General features: G+C 42.0%; 1 protein-coding gene across 1 annotated transcript in view; it reads right to left on the bottom strand.

Moving 5' to 3' along the window:
* Iqch (IQ motif containing H) overlaps positions 1 to 20,623 on the bottom strand; it is a 219,227-nt gene that overhangs the window by 33,378 nt on the left and 165,226 nt on the right. The window contains exon 16 of the mRNA XM_042687745.1: positions 304 to 474. Coding sequence (XP_042543679.1) covers positions 304 to 474 — 171 coding nt within the window. The remainder of the gene's footprint in view (positions 1 to 303; positions 475 to 20,623) is intronic.

Genomic DNA, 20,623 nt, shown 5'->3' on the forward strand with positions numbered 1-20,623 from the left:
ATATAAAGCCTAACCCGGGGCCAGACGCTCCACCAGCCGCGTGGAATGCCAATCTTGCCTGGTCCCAGCAGGTCTACTGAATAAACCTACCCCTTACCTGAATACCACGTGCGTGGTGCTGTTCTTACTCGGCCAACTCTTTTTAAAAACCTAACATAAATGGTGCCGTGACTCGGATTCGAACCGAGGTGCTGCTGTTCTTACTCGGCTATTTCTTTTTAAAAACCTAACAAGCATGTGGTGGCTGAGCACTGCAGAACAATCAGGAAAATTCAGAACAGTCAGGAAGTATCTGTTGCTTACCAGTGTTGACAGAAGGGGATTGGACTCCAGTTTTCCCTTGTCTTTCGGGATTGAGCAGGGCACTTCGAAGGTGCCCAAATTGCAATCCAGGTTGCCATTTGTCAGGTACAGAGTGAGCTGTGTCAGAGCCAACTGGTCACTGTAAGTGAGGCTGAGGTCTGTTGCCCATAACTGATTAAAAAAAGGAAGTGAGGACGTGATTAGGAAGCAGACAAGAAAAAGAAATCCCTTTGCACCCTCCACACCTCAACCAGACAAAACCACAACAGGCCAAGCCAAACCAACAGCTTTGGGACTTTATGGAGTGGATATCTTTGCTTCTGCTTTTGCTTGTTCAGCTGAAGGATGAAGCCTGGTTTTAATCAGAACATTTAAGGTTAAGGGAATGAACACATAAACCAATGCCTGTCTAAAAGACCCTTCCTGTAGGATCCCAGATTGCTGTACCCCATTCTGCCTTTCACGGAAAGGTCATCACCCCTGTTTCCTAATAGCAGTTAGGGTTTCCATCCAAGAGAGGTAAGTGAAGGAAAGAAGGGGGAACTGTTAGATAGAGGGGGAAAAGTGGTAGACGGTGCAGGTGACAGATAACATGCGTCCCACCCGACGTGGAGATTCTGCTTCCCATAGTGTCTGGGGCTCCTGCTCAATTACTTCTTCTTCTTACAATATGAGCTCCCACACAAATGCTTCTTGTTTTTGTTTCTGGTTATTCATTTTCATTTTTGTCGGTTGTGGGGCTTGAACTCTGGGCCTGGGCGCTGTCCCTCAGCTCTTCAGTACGAGGCTAGGGCTCTGCCTCTTGAGCTACAGTGCCATTTTCAGTTTTCTAGTGGTTTATTGGAGATAAGAGTTTCACGGACTTTCCTGCCCAGGCTGGCTTTGAACCAAGATCCTCAGATCTCAGCCTCCTGAGTAGCTAGGATGACTAGTGTGAGCCGCTGGTGCCTGGCTACAAATGTTTCTTGTTTGCATAATGCCCTAGGTGCCCACTCAACCAATGGAAAGAGCTAGGGTGGTGCATGTGTGCGCCATCAAGCAATCAGTGCAAAGGGGAGGGGCTATGGGTGGAGCCTGGACTATAAAAACCACTCTCTGGAGGACTCCATTGGGCTCCTCTTTGGGGCCCCTCTCCAGATGGTTGGTCTTAACTACTTATTTTCACAGTTTTCCTTTCACTTTCAAATAGACTTATTTTTTAAAAAATAATAAATAGGTTAAAAAATTTTAACAGAAATGTTGGCTCTTGAAAGGTTCATGTTGACTTTGATTTTTCTGCTGGTGATTTGTCATTTCAGAGGTATCAGTGCATTGGCTTCTACTGAGAAAATGAGACAGGACAGGAGCTTCAGAGGGTGGAGAACTAAAGTGAATAGTGAAGGGTGAGTGAAAATGAATGAGGTAGTTTGTCTTGACTTGGAAAAAAGCAATGCTGGTCTCTCCGGGAATCTCAATATGACACTTAAGGGAAATATACCGGTGGCCTGTAAGTCTTAGCTTGCTAGGCGAGTACAGGATTTCACTTTACTACTAACATGTCACAGCACACTTAGCTATCAGTCAGTGAGAATGCTCTGTTACAGGTTAATTAGAAAAACACTATGATGCAATAAAAATTAAAAGTGCTTAAAAGAATACATGTTGCTAAGTACCAGTGGCCTACAGCTGTAATCCTAGCTATTCAGAAGGCTGATATTGGAGGATTTGCAGTTCAAAACCAGTCTGGGCAGGAAAGTCCACGAGACTCTTAACTCCAATTAACCTCCAAAAAGCCAAAAGTGGAGCTGTGGCTCAAGTAGTAGAGCACTAGCCTTGAGCTGAAAGGTCAGGAACAGAGACCAGGCCCCGAGACCAAGCCCCAGGACCAGTAAACACACAGAAAAATAAACGTTAGTTATACATTACTGTCCACTACTGGGTAACTGAGTGATGTTCATTATTTTCTCTGACAAATATTTACTGAACAGCTACAACGTAATTAATTGGCAACAATAAAGGTAGATCATAAGCTATCTCTTCTTTCTCTTATGCTGGATTGACTTTAGTTGTCCTTGTCATTTTCTACCTCTACACTGAGGACAGAAACACCCCTAGAATCTTCCTAGGTTCAATGCTCAAGACGTGCCGCTGCTAATCCTTGGGGGTCAAAGGTAAAGCCAGATACATGTGTATTCAGCTGATAATAATGTAATATGTAATGTAACAGTGAGATGGAGGGAAACAATTACGATGTAATATGTAATCTCACAGTAGGATGGAAGGAAACGTGGCTGAAGCAGAAAAGACAGGCTGAATTTGCCTAGTGAGATCAGGGCTACCTCCCGAAGGTGACATTTCTGAGCTTTAAGCAAGCAGTCAGACCACAACTGGATCCGAGGTATCAAGAACCTCCGATAAGTCAGGTGCTTCACAAACATCTCTCACAGTTGTAACCACCTCAAAACCCACAGCCCACATTACAGAATTAAGGTGAGCACAGGGCCCAGGGATTTGAACCCAACTCTGCCTGGTTCCAAGTCCACCTTCCAGCTCCTGCCAGAGAGGCTGACGCTGATCTTCTAGTAATGCCCTGGTCAAATTAGAAGCTAAAGTTGCAGTGGATCAGAACATGTTCTTGTTTCGTATAATCCATGCCCTGGAAATGTCTTGTGGAGAAAACATGAAGTATTGTATTTCTGGAGTGTGCTGTAATTAGCAGTAATGCCTTTTCACTGTAGGAAGTTGGAAACTAACACATTTTCATGAAGACTTGATTGAATTTTTTTTTTCTTTCTAAGAAGGTCTACAAGTGCCCCACTCACCAACTCGCTATGTTAAAATACATAATGCATCTGCCTTAGAGTGGACTCTCAGACAAATCGAGCAGGGAGGGACTTGAGTAAGCATTGAATGTAAATAGCGTCATTAGAAGGATATTAGGGGGGTCAAGCTGTCAAGGCCCCTTTGCTAAACTGAAGCTAATTTCAGGATCATATTCGCACAGTAATGCCCTTTTATAATAGCAAATAAATCACATTTGCAACAATTGTTAAAAACTAACTGCCAAGTAGCTGTTGTAGTTGTAAATATCCTATTTGTCAACTTAACTATTTCCTGCTGTATGGCATGAAATGTAAATCAGATAGGGATGGCTACCATTCCCTCAAAAGAAGAGTAAACTTGGGCTAGCCTTTGTGTGTGTGTGTGTGTGTGTGTGTGTGTGTGTGTGTGTGTGTGTGTGTGTGTGTTCCTGCTCAAAAGGAAACATACTTAAAATACTGTGAACATTTATGCTAAAATATTAATGGTTTGGAGATAAAGATTTTCATGGGAAAGCAGCACTAGAAAGAACTAGAGAACCAGAGAGCCTATCGCTGACCCTCATAAGGAAACCCCACCAAATCACACATGAACGAGCCTCAGTGGATCTCTCAGACTTTGTAACCTGAAATGTCAAAAGGAGCTATACAGGTTTTCAAAAAACTGAAAAATAATAAAAGCCAGCCAGGCACTGGAGGCTTATACCTATAATCTGCTATTCAGGAAGCTGAGATGTGAGGATGGTTTGAAGCCAACCTGGGCAGGAAAGTCTGTGAGACTATTATCTCTAACCACACACACACACACACACACACACACACACACACACACACACACACACACACACACACACACACACAAAGTGGAGCTGTGGCTCAAGTAGTAGAGCATTAATCTTGATAAAAAATTATCAGAGACAATGCCTAGACCCTGAGTTCAAGACCTAGAATGGAGATAGAGAAGGAGAAGGAGAAGGAGAAAGGAGAAGGAGAAGGAAGAGAAGGGAAGGGGGAGGGGGAAGGAAAAAGAGGGGGAGAGAAAGAAAGGGAGAAGGAGAGGTAGAGAGAGAGGGAGGAGGAGGGCTTAGAGATGATAAAATTCTATACATGGGGCTGGGAAGGTGGCTCAGTGGTAGAGCGCGCATGCATGAGGCCCTGGGTTTGATTCCTCAGCACCACATAAGCAGAAAAAAAAGCCGGAAGTGGCGCTGTGGCTCAAGTGGTAGAGCACTAGCCTTGAGCTGAAGAGCTGAGGGACAGCGTCCAGGCCCAGAGTTCAGGCCCACGACTGGACCAAAAAAAAAAAAATTCTATACAAATGTTATTCTTAAGTAACATAGCTTCATAATCATTTATGAGCCATTCTTTTCAATAGTAGTAGATTCTTAGGAAGCACATTTTCTGTCGTTTACAGAGTGATTATTTTGCCCCCCATTTCCTAACTCATTTGCCCAGGTGTAAATGTTTGCTCCAATATCGCAAAAACTCAATTGGAGTAAGTGATTGGATTTGGGGCAAGGCTGGTATTACAAGAGCACACTGAGAGGTTAAAAAAAAAAAAAAAAAAAGCTGTCCCATGGGGAGTGTTGCTGTGGCTCAAAGTGGTAGAGAACTAGTCTTGAGCAAAAAAGCTCAGGGACAGTACCCAGGCCTAGGGCTCAAGCACCACAACTGAAAGAAAAGGAAAAAAAAAAAAAAAACAAGAAAAACAAAGAGAGAGGCTGGACTTGCCAAGAGTTGCAGAGCACTTATCTAGCATGCACAGGCCCTGGCTTCTATAACAGCATCACAAAAATAAATCAAGAACAAGTAGAAAACTAATTAAAAATAAAAGCTGCCCCATGGTTTACCTGAGATCAGAGCTGCTCTAGGTTTTCTAGAGGCTTCGCTTCTCCAGTCTTCCCTAACACCTTGGTTTAAAAAGGAAACAGAACACATTTCCTTAAGCTTTTTTCCTCAACAGCAGGCTTGCCTGATTTGCTCTGATAATTGTTCTGTTCTCCATCTGGTTTTTCCATTGAAGACATCGCCCGAGGCATGCTTGTTTCGTGTACAGGGGTTCTGATCTCCCCCTCTAGATCGTCAGCCCTTTAGGGGAAGCTGCATGAGTCTTTGTCTTGCCACAGCACCCAGTGTGCTGGGCAGGGCTCACTGTGGGGGTGCATCCCCAATTCCAGCCCTGCACTGTGAACTCCAGCAGCCTTTCAGGAGATCAGAGGGCTCCCTAACCTTGGAAGGCTGGGCACGGATTCAAATGAAGCAGATCTTCATCGAGCACATCCCGTGTGCCAGCCCTGAGCGTTCACACATGTCTTATTTTAGTTTTGATTGTAGACCTCCATATTAAATTTAGAAGCAAATCTCTTTCTACAGTGAATACCCATATCTTGATTTAGAGGAGCTGGAACTAGATGGATGGGCTTGGACGTTTTAAAATGGTGCCTTTGACATGACTTGCTTATAATGACTGATAATGACTAGCTTGTCAGACTCATTGATTAGCTGTGAGGGTGAGGGAAAAACACTGCTGAAGGTTAGAGTTGGGAAGACCCTTAACAATCACCTAACATGATCTGTTTACTTTATAAGTGGAGAACTATGGTGTGGAAAGTGATGTGATTTGCGCTACTTCACAGAATCAGGTATCAAAAGTACAGGGCAGGAACTTAAGGGGTCTCCACTCACAGTCAGAAATCACTTGTTGGCGATTGTGTGATTGATAATATTAAAAATAATTTTGTTAAAAATAGCTAAAAGAGATTTACAGCAAAGCCTCAGGAGCACAAGCAATAAATACAAAGATACTCAGCCCAGCATTACTCAAAGTATTGAATAGCAGCTGCCACTGGCTCATGTCTGTAATTCTAGTTACTCAGGAGGTTAAGGACTGAGGTTGTGGTTCAAAGCCAGCCCAGAATGAAAGTCTGTGAGACTCTTATCTCGAATTAATTACCAAAGAAGTTAGAAGTAAATCTGTGACTCAAGGGGTAGAGTGCTAGCCTTGTGAAAAAAAAAAGCTCAGGGACAGTACCCAAACCTTGGGGACTGGCAGAAAGAAAGGAAGGAAGGAAGAAAGAGAGAGGAAGAGAGAAAGAAAGAAAAAGAAACAGAAAGAAAGAGAGGAAGAGAGGAAGAAAGAAAGAGAAATGGAGGAAGAAAAGGAAGAAAATGGCAATGGAATCCAAATCTAGCCATTTGTTTTGTCTTAGAGCTGAAAGCTACCATTCAGATTCATCATTCCCCACGCTAGGTTGGGGAAGGCAGGTTGTACACCTAGCTTCCCTGTGTGCTGGATTAACTCAGCCATCATTGGACTGAGGCTCCCTCAGTCTGGTTTGACTGAGTACAAAGGAAGGGACTTGTCTCCTATGTACAACTGTGGAGGCTGGGCATTCAATGGAGGACACCTTCTGCCAATGCCTACTTTTATTTAAGGGGTTACTCTGTCCCTGAGGAGTAAGGGTGGAGACAGAGTGTCCAGTTAAGAAGCTATTTCCACAATTCAGATAAAGGATACTAGTGGCTGGGCTAGTATGTAACTGTGGGGGGTGAGATAAGGGGGTTATATTACAGATACATCTTAAAAAATTATCCTTTTTTGTGTGTGTGGGGTCTGGTCGTAGGGCCTGAACTCTGGGCCTGGGCGCTGTCCCTCAGCTCTTCAGCTCAAGGCTAGCGCTCTACCACTTGGAGCCACAGCGCCACTTCCGGCTTTTTTCTTTTTGCTTATGTGGTGCTGAGGAATCGAACCCAGGGCCTCAGGCATGCAAGGCAAGCAAGGCAAGCGCTCTACCACTGAGCCACCTTCCCAGCCCCTTAAAAAAATTATCTTTAGCCAAGCACCAATGGCTCATGCCTGTAGCTTGAGTTGCTCAGGAAGCTGAGATCTGAGGATCGTGCTTCTAAACCAGTCTGGACAGGAAAGTCTGTGAGACGCTTATCTCCACCAAAGAGCTGGAAGTGAGACTATGGCTCAAGTGGTGGAGCAGAAAAGCTCAGGGACAGTGTCCAGGGGTACAAGTCCCAGGACCAGCACACACACACACACACACACACACACACACACACACACACACACACACACACACACACACACACCCCTAAATAGTTATACAAAGGGGTTTCAATTCAACATATCAGTTTATCAGTACAATATATCTTGGTCAATGTCACCCCTTCTACCATTCTGTCTACCCCTATCCCTTCAAGCTACTGAATCCCATTTTTATATATGTACATCAAATATTATGGACATATTGACCCACTATTTCTCTCTCCATTTGTTTTCCCTCCTCCCCTTGACCTCACCTCTTTCCTGACAACACATTTCAGCCTCCTGGTATTCATTTTGTTAACCTACGAGTTGGTTGCTTGAGGGAGTTATGTCACTGCAAACCTGTATACACAGATACATTGAAAAGCAGCCCCTGAAGGATTCTTGATGATGGGCTGGATGTGGGGGGTGAAAGAGAAAGAGAAAAACAAAGATGTCTTCCTGCAGAAAATGGAAGAATAAAGCTACCATTCCCTGGGTGGAACAGAGAGCTAAGGGAATCATTTAGAGGGTAACCATCAAAGTCAAAGGTTTGCTGGACAGCATCTGAGAGGGTGACTTTAGGTTTCGGGCACCTCTTCTCCTTTCTAACTCAATTTTCAGGAGCATGTGCAGCACTGTGGGTTCAAAGCAGGCTAGGGAGGGAGTCTTTCCTGTTTTGGTTTTCCAACCTGGACTTTCAGGCTCTCCTGGGTTCTGGAACAAATAAGTTACTCTGCTTCTGGTTAGGCCAGTGTGAACTAAGGTTGCAAAGGATGGGGGAGTTAGGAAGGGAGACAGAAGTGACAGCAATTAAAGGGGAGAGAGAGGACTGTGGCTTAAGGGACATGAATGGCCTTCTTGGACAGGAAAACATTACATGGCCTTTGGACCAGAGTTACAAGGCCTGGCTGGGAATGTTGGCCTTACCCTGGCTGCTGCTTGGTCTGAAGCAACTTCCTTCCCCTCTTATCTGTTGCCATCCAGATTCTATCCCTGAGAGCTGATTGGAGCACTCCAGAGATAGGATGTGAACAACATTGCTGGGCAAACCTGAGCCCTAATCCTTTGTTCCTTTCTGACTACTGAGAGCAAAGCCCAGGCAGGCAGGAGAACTCAGATACTGGCCCTTGACTTTCTGTAGTCTCGCCTGTTTCTTAGAAGATTAGGAGAAAAACCAGGTTCCAGAATCCCAGTAATTATTCAAAGGATGTGCTCTATTAGATAGTGAATGGCATCTTTATTCCTCCACACCTTAGATTATTGAAATGCCTGCTGTCCTTGGTGCTAAACACCTGTTTCTTAATTTGAAAGGAGCTAGTATACTGCACTGTAATGATTTTCAGTTAGTAAAATATTGATATGATGACGATACTAAGAGTTGTTTGAAATACATTAAAAAAAAAAAAATCAGTCACCAGGCAGAGGGGAATGCAGCCTCTTGCCCTGTTGCCACCTAGTGGCAATTTCTGGGATAGCGCAATCTCTTGGAAAAAGGACGAAGGGCCACTGTTGCTATGTGGGACAGATTCCTGGTGTTTATCTCAGGGCCTTCCCTCTGTTCCTATTACTACTATGTGTGTTCTTTAGGGCATAAAAATAATAACTCCAGTGGATCACACCTGTAATCTCAGCTACTCAGGAGGCTAAGAGCTGAGGATCACAATTCAAAGCCACCTTGGGCAGCAAAGTCCATGAGACTTTTACCTCTAAGTAATCAGCAAAAAGTCGGAAATAGAGCTGTGGCTCAAGTGCCATCCTTGACTGAAAAAGCTAAGGGAGAGCACCCAAGCCCTGATTTCACACTCCACTGTCAGTACCAGTACCAACCCCTCCTGGCAAAAACCCCCCAAACGAACAGTAACAAAAAGACAAACTGGTGCCAGAATACATAGACAGTAACAAAAATGTGTCATCAAACCTATGGCCTTGAAGCTGATCTTGTCCCAACCTCCTTCAATCCTAGGCACATGGCTCCCTGAAAGGGAACAAACCTAATTAGGAGCAAAGCTCAAACCAGAGTTCAGAGTTCTTCAAGTCCAGGGCAAGTCTATTTACATTTTGGGGAAATTCTAGAGGCCAAGGCAGGAACCCTCTGGGGTCTATACCTTCATCCTGCTCAAAGTCTAGCATAGCACACTTGATAGAAGTAACGGCAATAAAACTTGGTTGGATGATTCAATTAAATAACACGGGGAGGTGGGGAGGTCTTTGAACGCACAGACGAGAGATACAATTCAAAGATGGTGGAAGTAACAAGTGTTGGCCAAGATACAGAGAAATTAGAATCCTCATAAATTGCTAGTGAGGTTGTAATATGGTATAACCATTTTGGAAAAAAACGTTCCTCAAAAAGTTAAGCTTGCTGAGCACTGGGGGCTCACACCTATAAGCTTAGCTACTCAGGAAGCTGAGATCTGAGGATTGAGGTTCAAAGCCAGCTCAGGCAGGAAAGTCTGTGAGACTCCTCTCTCCAATTAACCACTAGAAAACCAGAAGTAGAGCTGTGGCTCAAAGTGGTAGAGTGCTAGCCTTGATCAAAAAAGCTCAGGGACAGCACCCAGGCCCTAGTTCAAGCCCCGCAACTGACAAAAAAATTAAACTTGTCAGATGTTTACTCAATGATTATCAATTCTACTCCTAGATATATTGTCAAGATAAATAAAACATCTTCTATAGAAAAACTTGAATATGAATGTTCATACCAACATCATCCACAAAGTAAAAAAATAGATGCAATCCAAGTAAATAATCAAATAAACAAAACATGTTCACTTATATTGAAATATTATAGTGCCATTATAATAATGACTTACACATGTAATATATACTACAACATGACAGAGGCTTTAAAACACTGTAAAAGAAAGAAAACAATCACAAAAGACAATGCATTGAATGTACCACCTAAATAAAATGTCCAGGATAGGGAAATCTGGAGATCCAGAAAGTTGTTTCCAGTAGCTACAGAAAAGATGTGTGGCAAATGACTGCTAAGGAGTTACACATTTTGCTTGGGGTGATCTTACAAAAACTATGATCTTACAAAAACTAACCTGATAATGGTGATGGTGCACAAGTATGTGAATATATTACAAACTAATGAAGTGTACACTTTAAGAAGATGAACTCTATAATATATAGCATCTATAAAGCTGTTACACATACACACACGCACACACATACGGAAGCACGCAAGCGCACACAAAACCCAGACTCCAGAAACCCCACTGTAGGATGAACACCTCCACAGCTGATGAGTCCCCTTATTTGAGTATATAAATAATAATGGAATGAAAGAACCTGTGAGAACCCACCTCCCAAACTGCCTTCTGAGGTTCATCTAGGAATTCTTCAAATCAAATCTTTCAAATGCTTTACCATGTCTCATTAACAAGTATCTGCTACACACACAAAAAAGCAAACTGGTGCCTAGTGAGGGCAAATTCATGGATGGAAAGGATAATAGCACATTAGCATAGGTATATCAGAAAAAGACACAACTAGCTCTGAGAACATAGAGTCACTATTTAAAAAAAAAAAATGCTGGCAGTGGGGATTGTTTTGCTCAAGGCTGGAGCTCTACCACTTGACCCGTAGCTCCTCTTCCAGCTCTTTGGAAATAAGAGTCTTCTGGACTTTCCTGCTCAGGCTGGCTTTGAACCATGAGTCTCAGCTCAGCCTCCTGAATAGCTAGGATTATATGCATGAGCCACTGGAACTTGGCAACGCGGCTAAATTCGGTCTACCTCCTTCTAGTCCCTACTGCAGCTTTTCATTTGTGTCAGCTCTTGGACTGAGGGTGGGGCATGGACAGGTACAGAAGAGAGGCAGGGCTACTGAGAGCAGCAGGCACCCAACACTGGAAGGTTTTGTCTGAAACACTAATACCTCCTTCCTTCCTCCTTCTTGCTCATCAGCCACCTTCCTCAGGGACTCTTCCTCATCCACAGAAGGGTAGCCCACTAATCCAACCAATCCCGACTAACTCATCTGGTGATGGAAGGCAGGGGCCAGGGACCCTACATTTGCATGTATCGTTTATTGTAATGGAGCCATTGAGAGCCCACGACCTTGCTTTCATTGCCCAGCCGGGAGGGGGGGGGGGCGGGCCTCTGGGGTTAGCCAGGGGGGGTGGGGGCCCTCTGGGGTTAGCCAGGAGGGTGGGGGCCCTCTGGGGTTGGACTCAGCACCCTATCAAGGCAATATTTGATCTTTTTTTTTCTTTTTCTTGCTTTTTTCATTGTCTATGTGTGTATGTTGGTAGTAGGGCTTGACTCTGCCTCTTAGCTTTTCCCCTCAAGGCTGGCCACTTGAGCCACAGCTCCATTTCTGCTTTTTTTGCCCGTTAATTGGAGATAAGAGTCTCCTGGACTTTTCTGCCTGGGCATGGCTTGGAGGCATGACCCTCAGATTGTAGCCCCCTGAGTAGCTAGGATTACAGGCAAAACCACCTGCTCCTAGCTGTGTCATCATTTTTGAAAGAAGCTATATTTAGAAAGCTTCCTAGTTGAATAGCTTATAGGAAAGACACTTAGGAAAAGGAAGAAAAAGGGAAACTTTTTACTAGAAGTCTGGGAAGTACAAGGCACTGTTCTGAGTATTTTCTCATATTGTCCTCAAAAAAGTCTTGTGAGGTAGATGTTAATATAAATATATAATATATAAAACATTATATAATAGCTGATCTATGTTAGATATCATACATTATAGTATGTTATATATATTTATATCAGCATAAACAAGATAGATATTAATACATTTTCATAGGATTTATACTGATATTATATAATGTATTATATATCACATTATATATTTGTTATATATATGTTACATGTTCTATATGATATATAATATTATTGTATATATAATTATATATTATACAATATATACAATTATATAAATACATAAACTATATAAATACATAATTGTATATATATAATATATTATATATGTAATGTTGTATATTATATATAATAAAGAATATATTTGTGTGTATATGTGCGTGTGTGTGTGCGTATGCGTGCGCGCACACGCACTTGTGCTGGTCCTGGAGCTTGAACTCAGGGCCTGGAAGCTGTCCCTCAGCTTTTATTGCTTAAGGCATGTGTTCTATTGCTTGAGGCACAGATCCACTTCTGGCTTTTTTTTTGAGTAGTTAACTGGAGATAAGAGTCTCATGGAGTTTCCTGTGTGGGCTGGCTTTGACCTGCAATCCTCAGATCTCAGCTTCCTGAGTAGCTAGGATTACACGTGTGCCACTGGCACCCTACTTTGTCCCCGAGCTTTTGTGTTCAAGGCTAGCGCTCTACTACGTGAGCCACAGCTCCACTTCCAGATCTTCGGTGGCTAGAGATAAGAGCCTCATGGACTTTCTTGCTGGGGCTGGCTTTGAACCATGATTTTCCAATTTTAGCCTCCTAAGTAGTTAGGATTACAGACTTGAGCCACTAGAGTCCAGCTGTATTATACATTTTATATATTCTTTTTTTCAGAAGTGAAAAGAAGAGAGAATAGAAATAAAAATGGAGGCTCATAGAATCCAAGAAGTGCGCCCCAGTTCCCAGCTAAATGGCAGAGCTGGGCTTAAACTCCAAGTTTCAGCTCAGTGTGAGAAATCCCTGGTCACATCCCTGTCTCCACCCACACTAGATAGTTCTGAAGCCTTGCAGGCCTCTAATTTACTGGGGGACTTTGGGTTAGTCACTTAACACCTCACCTTTTTCATTCTTTGTCATTAAAGTACTTTAACAGCCTATAGTGTAAAAGCTGTAGGAAGGCAAGGAATTAGTGTCCACCAGTATAGGCAGGAAGCCCAGACTTCTACCTGTGATCAATAAAAGTCCCGTAGCTCTTTCCAGAGAAAGAGGTGGGTAGGTGGAGCATTTTAGAGCCCCGAGGAACATTCCAGTTGAGTATGTGAAGACTGGAAATGGCCCTGAGTTCCTCCTAAGTGTCATCAGTCCCTCCTTCTACCTGCCTACCACCAGGCTGGGCTGCAATGGGAGGCCTCAGGCTGCTGCTATGTCCCCCAGAGGCTGCTTGCACCTGAGGGCCCCTTCGATTCCATCTGTCCCTTGGTGTAATGTCTAGCAAGTAATGAAATAGCACTAAGGTGAGATGTGTTTTCTCCCCATCCTTCCTCTGCCTCCGGTAAAATTCATTGCACTGTTTCTCAATATGTAGTTTCCTCTTAGGAAAATTGGCTGGCAGGTGTGTGTGTGTGTGTGTGTGTGTGTGTGTGTGTGTGTGTGTGTGTGTGTGTGTGTGTTGGTACCAGGGCTTGAAACTAGAGCTTCAGCACTGTCCCTAACTTTTTTGCTCAAGGTAGGCACTCTGTCACTTGAAACACAGCTCCACATCTAGCTTTTTGCTGGTTACTGGGAGAAAAATTTCATAGACTTTTCTGCCCAGGTTGGCTTCGAACCTTTCGCTTCAGATCTCAGCCTCCTGCCTACCTAGGATTAAAAGCAGGAGTCACAAGTGCGCCTGGTGACTAGCAGGATCTTGACTCTTGGCAGAGAAATGTAAAATCTTCGTTTTTGTTCTGCTTATATCTGCTAAGCATCTTATATAATCTTTGAAGCAAATAATGTAAAAAGAATTGTGACATTACTTTCTTCAGATTTCCTTCATCAAAAAAATTTAACAATATGAACTATATTTCACCAAAGCTCTGGAATAGCATATTCTTTGATGCACTAAATGTCTTTAATATGAATAGTCTTAGATCGTTATTTCTTTGGAAAGAGTCTTTGTCTTGACTTCTTTAAAAATGAGCTCTTTCTGGGTGCTGGTGTCTCACACCTGTAATCCTAGCTACTCAGGAGGCTGAGATCTGAGGATCGCAGCCCTGCAGGAAAGTCCATGAGACTCTTATCTCCAATTAATCATCAGAAAACCGGAAGTGGCACTGTGGCTCAAGTGGTAGCCTTGAGCTGAAGTGTTCAGGATAGCAGGCAGGCCAAGTTCAAGCCCCACGACTGACAAAAAGAAAAAGAAAAAAAAGAACTCTTCTGGGTACCAGTGGCTCACACTTGTAATCCTAGCTACACAGGAGGCTGAGATCTGAGGATTGAAGTTTGAAGCCAGTCAGGGAAAAAAATTGCATGAAACTCTTATCTCCAATTAACCACTGAAAAGACAGAAGTGGAACTGTGTAGTAGATCAATAACCTTGAATGAAGAAAGCTAGGCCCTGAATTCAAGCCCAAGTACTGGCACACACAAAAGGAGGGACCTCTGTTATTTGCTGCAGGCCAGGAAAGAGTTGTAGGGGATGCAGTCAACACCTTGGAGGTAACCATCACTATTAGAAGAATTCTATGCTCTTCCATATTTTGCCTGGCTATCTTTTCCATATGGAAGGGGTAAATTTTGTGGATTTGTTTCAACTTGTATTTTATATTACCTTATTAAATATCTATGGGTTGGTTAGGGTTGGTTATACCATTAATATATGTAGACATTTGTGGAAAAAATTTTGAAAAGTTAAAAAGACAAGTCAGGTGCTTGTGATTTATGGCTGTAATCCTAGCTACTCAGGAAGCTGAGATCTGAGGATCATGGTTCAAAGCCAGTCCAAGCAGGAAAGTCTATGGAGTCTTATATCCAATTAACGACCAACAGGCTGGAAGTGGAGCTGTGATTCAAGTGGTAGAGTGCTAGCCTTGAACAAAAAAGCTCAGGGACAGCGCTAGGCCCTGAGTTCAATCCCCAGGACAATCCCTCCCTGCCCACCCTCCTCCCCCACCAAAAAGAAGTTAAAAGAAAGATTTAAGTAATGAATGTTCCCTACAGTGTATTAGGAGTGTCACATGACCAGGAAAGATCAGCTTTCTCATGGAGAGAAGTCTTCCCATTTATTCATTCATAAGCATTTGGAAAGCAAAATATATGTTTAAAAGAATATACATATTGTTAAAACAGTTCTATTTATGCAAAAGATTCATGTAACTTTATAAAGGTTTTCAGGGATTTTAAAGAATTTTAAGTGCTGTGTAAGACTGTAGTAGTAACAGATGTTCAATGACATGTTTAAGTTTTTGTTTCACTGAAAAAGCAATAGATTACTTGATATATATATATATATTTTTTCCTTGTACAATGTCATCCCAATGTCATCACCCTCCTAAGTTAGCTCAACTTCATTATTTTTGAAAAATATAAATAATTTAAAATAACAAAAAGAGCTCCTAAAAAATAAATCGTATTCTAGTCAAGGTGGGAGATTTTGTACGTTAAAGGGTCCTATTCAGAATTCTAGTCCTGTGTGCCATTTCTTGTTCTTTTTCTATGAAGACAGATGGTGTCAGTAATTGCCTATATATTTAATTAAGTTAAAAAGCTAGCTACATAGTAAGGTTTGGGCAAAAAGTTAGGGAAATTCTGTGCTTTGAGTAAGGGAGCATCAACTTGTAACATAAGACACCACCTCTTAAAATGCACATTTTGATATCTATATGTGTTGAAATGTGAGATTTCATGCCAGCAGTCTAATTATAAGAAAAAAAGGCATATACCCTGAAAGATAAGCCCATAATAGAATGTGGATGACATTTCTTACTTTTTTCTTTTTTGTGTGTGTGCCTGTACTGGGGCTTGAATATCCCTTAGCTACTCACTCAAGGCCAGTGCTCTACCATCTGAGCCCCAGGACATTTCCACTTGTTGGTGATTAATTGGAGATAAGAATCGCACAGACTTTCCTGCCCTAGCTGGCTTTGAACTGCAGTCCTCAGATCTCAGCCTCCTGAGTAGCTAGAATTACAGGCAAGAGCCACTGGCACCTGGCTTCTGTTACATCTCTCATCTACTAGAGGGGAATGGTTCTACCATTGTCCACATTCACCTCTAAACTTTGACCTATCATCTTAGTGGTTATTAAAACTCCTCTAACACTTAGGTCTTTGCCTATGATTTTTCACCTAGTAGGCTAATCATTGTGAAATTATTATGGGAGGGAAATCAGCAGCTACTTGTAGAAAGTGGGTTGGAAAAGCGACTTAACCATTCTTGTGGTGTCTGTTTTCAATGTTTCCATCCCATGAATCCACCTTCTGGCTTAATGGCAATATGGTGCTCCCAGCTGTGGCTTGGATATGGGCTACACATTTAAACGCTTAAAGCTTATAAATGACTACCACAACATTGATTTTATCCCATTTTGCTTAGTCATTAACATTTAATGATTACCTTATGTGCTGAGCACAAAGATGGAATATATATATATATATATGCATGTATATATATGTATATTTTTTTTCTTTTTAAAGAAAGAAGCTGTTTGACTCAATTTAAATAAGCATATTGAGGAAATACAAGAGAACATATATTTTCTCTGGTGTTAATGGTGGTGGAGGGAAAGACAATTATGAAGGAAATTGCCATCAATCCAAGGCTTCTCCAGTGTTACTGGGAAAGAAAGATCCCGGCTTGGCACAGAGGCAAGTCATGGTGAGAACCCTGGATTTGCCGTGTCATAGCTGTGTGAGCTTGGCCACACTGTAGCCTCAGTTTCCTCACTTGTTAATTAGAGGCCATTTACAATTAGGGTTAGAATAATTATTCTGATCACCAATACTGTACCTCAGCTTTAAGAGACTAGAGAATAAAGTGGAATTGAAGGGTGACTAATTCAAGCACATTTCTAAGTAGAGTTGGATTTTGAAACATATTTTTGAAGGAAAGAAAGTTGTCTGCTAGTGAACTTGTAGCGATGAAGCCGAGTGTGGGAGGTAGGAGGAGATACACTTGTTCGCTATGTTCTGGAGGATGTGATCACTGAGAAAACAGTGCCAGATGGTGGGAAAGGTGTGCAGGGCTGTTAAGAACTAGGGAAGAGGTTGGGTATTGGTGGCTCATGCCTGTAACCTAGCTACTCAGGAGGCTGAGATCTGAGGATTGCTGTTTGAAGCCAGCCTGGGCAAGAAAGTCTGTTGAGACTCTTATTTCCAATTAACCACCAAAATGCCAGAAGTGAAGGTGTGGTTCAAGCAGGATCCATTCAGCTTTGAGCAAAAAGCTAAGCAGTCCTGAGGTCAAGCCCCAGTGCTGAAAGAAAGAAAGAAAGAAAGAAAAAGAGAGAGAGAAGGAAAGAAAGAAAGAAAGAAAGAGAAAGAGAGAGAGAGGGAGGGAGGGAGGAGAGGGAGGGAAGGGGGGAGAAAGAAAGGAAGAAAGAAGAAAAAGAAAAAAAACAATCTTTTAGAGTTGATACATTCAATGGCAAACAAACAACTGAAAGTAAAACAATGGGCAAAGGATCTGAACAGAGATTTTTTTTCCAGTGAATATAAACAAATGGCCAACAGGCAGGACAGGATGAATAAATTCTATAGGCCTAATCTACAAGCCTAATGGTGACTGGTTATTATATATTGTATATTTGAGGTTTGGTAAGAAACTAGCTCTAACATACAAACAAGGAAACCTTGTGAGATGATAAATAGATTAATTAGCTTGATGAATAGATTAATTAGCTAGATTGTGGTACTCAATATGCATATCAAAATATCATACTGTATACCTTAAACACGTGTGTGTGTGTGTGTGTGTGTGTGTGTGTGTGTGTGTGTGTGCTGGTACTGGGGCATAATCTCAGGGCCAGGGTACTCTCCTCTAGCTTTTTTGTACAAGGCTGGCACTCTACCACTTGAGCCACGGCTCCACTTCTAGATTTTTTTGATGGTTAACTGGAGATAAGAGTCTCACAGACTTTCCTGCCTGGGCTGGCTTTGAACATTGATCCTCTGATCTCAGCCTCCTGAGTATCTAGGACTACAGAAGTGAGGCACCTAGCACGGAAGAACAACTGTGCTTGGGAAATTTTATTCTACAGAAAGTGTTGGTCCCAGGTGTAGCGGGAAGTCGGAAGGAGACTTCAACTTTGTCTGTGGCTCTTGAGGGCGAGCTGTGAACATCTGGATATGGAGAATCATCCCGAGCTTTTGTGGGGAGCCGCATCCTTTCGGCCTGCCTATGCCCTTCTGAGTTGTGCGCTTGTGTGGCACCTCCTGAGAAGGGCAAAAATGCTCAGACTTCCTCTGTCCTGTCAATGTCTCTGGTGATGAAAGATCATAGATCACTAAGAGAGACATGTTCTTAGTTTCATTTGAAAGGAAGTCAAGTCTTCCAGGCAGAGAGGGGTATCTGAAGTCTTGGGAGGGACAACTGGGCATAATCTAGGTGATGATGTTTGCTATCTACAGACCCACTGACATTCTTCCTAAGAACTAGGTTTGGGCTGGGGGTTCAATTCCCCTAAATGTTAAGGTTACAATGTGGGGATGTTAATGAAACATTTACGTATAGTTACGTATGGTAAAATCATGCTAGTTCACCTGCACTATCTGTGTTCAGAAGGAGAACTGTTATTTTCACTGTAAAATCTGTTGCTGTGGCCTCATCCTTCTTCTACACATTACCAACCATCACCATCATCATTACAATTACTTTATAGTGCAGGTTTCTTTCCGTGACACAAAGATGCAGACCTTTTAAAATGACAGGTATTTTATTTAGTTCTTCAAAATCCTTTGGGATCTATTTTCATTTCACTAAGTATTAAGTTGTGATTATTGCACTTAAAAACACTGACTAATAGGCACTTCTGTTTATGCCAAAGGTCTGTTAAATTTTAATTTAGATATACACTGTTAACCTTCTTATATATAAACAAAATACCTTCCCTAAAGAGAAAATGTAAATCTCATAGAGCTCCCTTGGGGATTCCTTATATATATCATGAAAATAGAAATAGGGAAGTCTTGCAAATGAGAGGTAGACAGGGACTCAGAGAGAAGTATTCATTCATTCATTCATTCATTTAATAAATATTTATTGAGCATATATTACAAGCTAGACAGGGTGCTAGGTGCTGAGTATACAGAAATGGGCAAGAAGGAATTATGATTATCTCTGCAGTCCTTGGTTTTTGCATTCTCTGAAATAAATGATTCATCTTTTGATGTGCATATATCACTTTGAGATGATGATAATGCTCAGTGACTTTTAAAAGTAATGCTAATTCAATTCAGATTCCACTCACAGTTTGAGAACCTGCTGAGGGCCTCAGTGACAGTTTTACATGTGGTTATGCCATTTGATTTAATAATAAGAGCAACACCTTTTTATCTATTTGCTCAGCCTCTCACAACATACTGTGAGGAGAAGGGCAGGGAATCTCTATTTGTTAACTATGAGCACAAGGCCCACAGAGGTCAAGTGAGTTGTTTCAAGTATCCTACTGACCTTTGGAAAGCGTTATATGTTGATTGCCCCATCTGCCATTATGAATAAGACATTTTCAGATTTTCTAACATGGGCTGACAACTATCTAAACACAGTTTTTGTGTGTTTATGTGTGCCAGTACTAGGGCTTGAACTCAGAGCTTGGGTGTTTTCTATTAGCTTTGTCACTTAAGGCTAGTGCTCTACCACTTGAGTCACACCTCTACATCTGCCTTTTTGGTGGTTAATTGGAGATAAGAGTCTCAGAAACTTTCCTGCCTGGGATGGCTTCAAACTGCAATCCTCAAATCTCAGCCTCCTAAATTGCTAGGCTTATAGGCATGAGCCACAAGTGCCTAACACTAAAAACAAAAATTTTAATCTGGGAATTTTAACAGAAAGCATCTTTGCAATCTATTAGAGATTTTTATATAAAGGAAAGAAATTGGAGAACGTTGCATAAATTTTATGTGAGGCAGTTAGGCATGATGTTTGCATGTCAGATTATCATCTTTACCTTTATGCGTGTGTGTTTATCACTGTTCACAACCTCTTTCCTACTTAAAATGCATCTTTTTTAAAACGGTTTTTCAAATCCTAATTATCTTCCAGTTCAACTCATACCTACTTTGTTAAAACCAAAGCAAAAACAACTTTTACCAGCTAGGTGGCTAGTGGCTGACCCCTGTAATCCTAGCTACTCAGGAGGCTGAGATCTGAGGATTGTAGTTCAAAGGCAGGTTGAACAGGAAAGTCTGGAGATTCTTATCTCCAATGAACTACTGAAAAAGCTAAAGTGAAGTTGTTGGCTCGAGTGGTAAAGAATTAGCTGTAAGCAAAAATAATCTCAGGGACAGCAGCACCCAGGCCAAGTTCAAGCCCAGGACAGGCACCAAAACAACAACAACAATAACAACAACAACAACAAAAACCCCCAAAACCCTTTCCTTATGTCTCCAAATAGAAGGGTTCTCATACTCTTGTTTGAATTTATGTAACAAATAATTTTGCAATGAAACTGACATTACGTTTTTGATCTCTCTCTCTGTCTCTCTTACACACACACACACACACACACACACACACACACACACACACACACACACACACACACACACACACACACTGTGCCAGTTCTGGGGTTTGAACTCAAATCCTGAGCATTGCCCCTCTGTTTTTGTGCTCAAGGATAATGCTCTACCTACTACTTGAACATAGCTCAATTTCTGGCTTTTTGGTGGTTAACTGGAGATGAGAGTATC

Source organism: Dipodomys spectabilis, unplaced genomic scaffold (genome assembly GCF_019054845.1).
Source record: "Dipodomys spectabilis isolate Male_0828 unplaced genomic scaffold, ASM1905484v1 ptg000108l, whole genome shotgun sequence".
Classification (NCBI taxonomy): Eukaryota; Metazoa; Chordata; class Mammalia; order Rodentia; family Heteromyidae; genus Dipodomys; species Dipodomys spectabilis.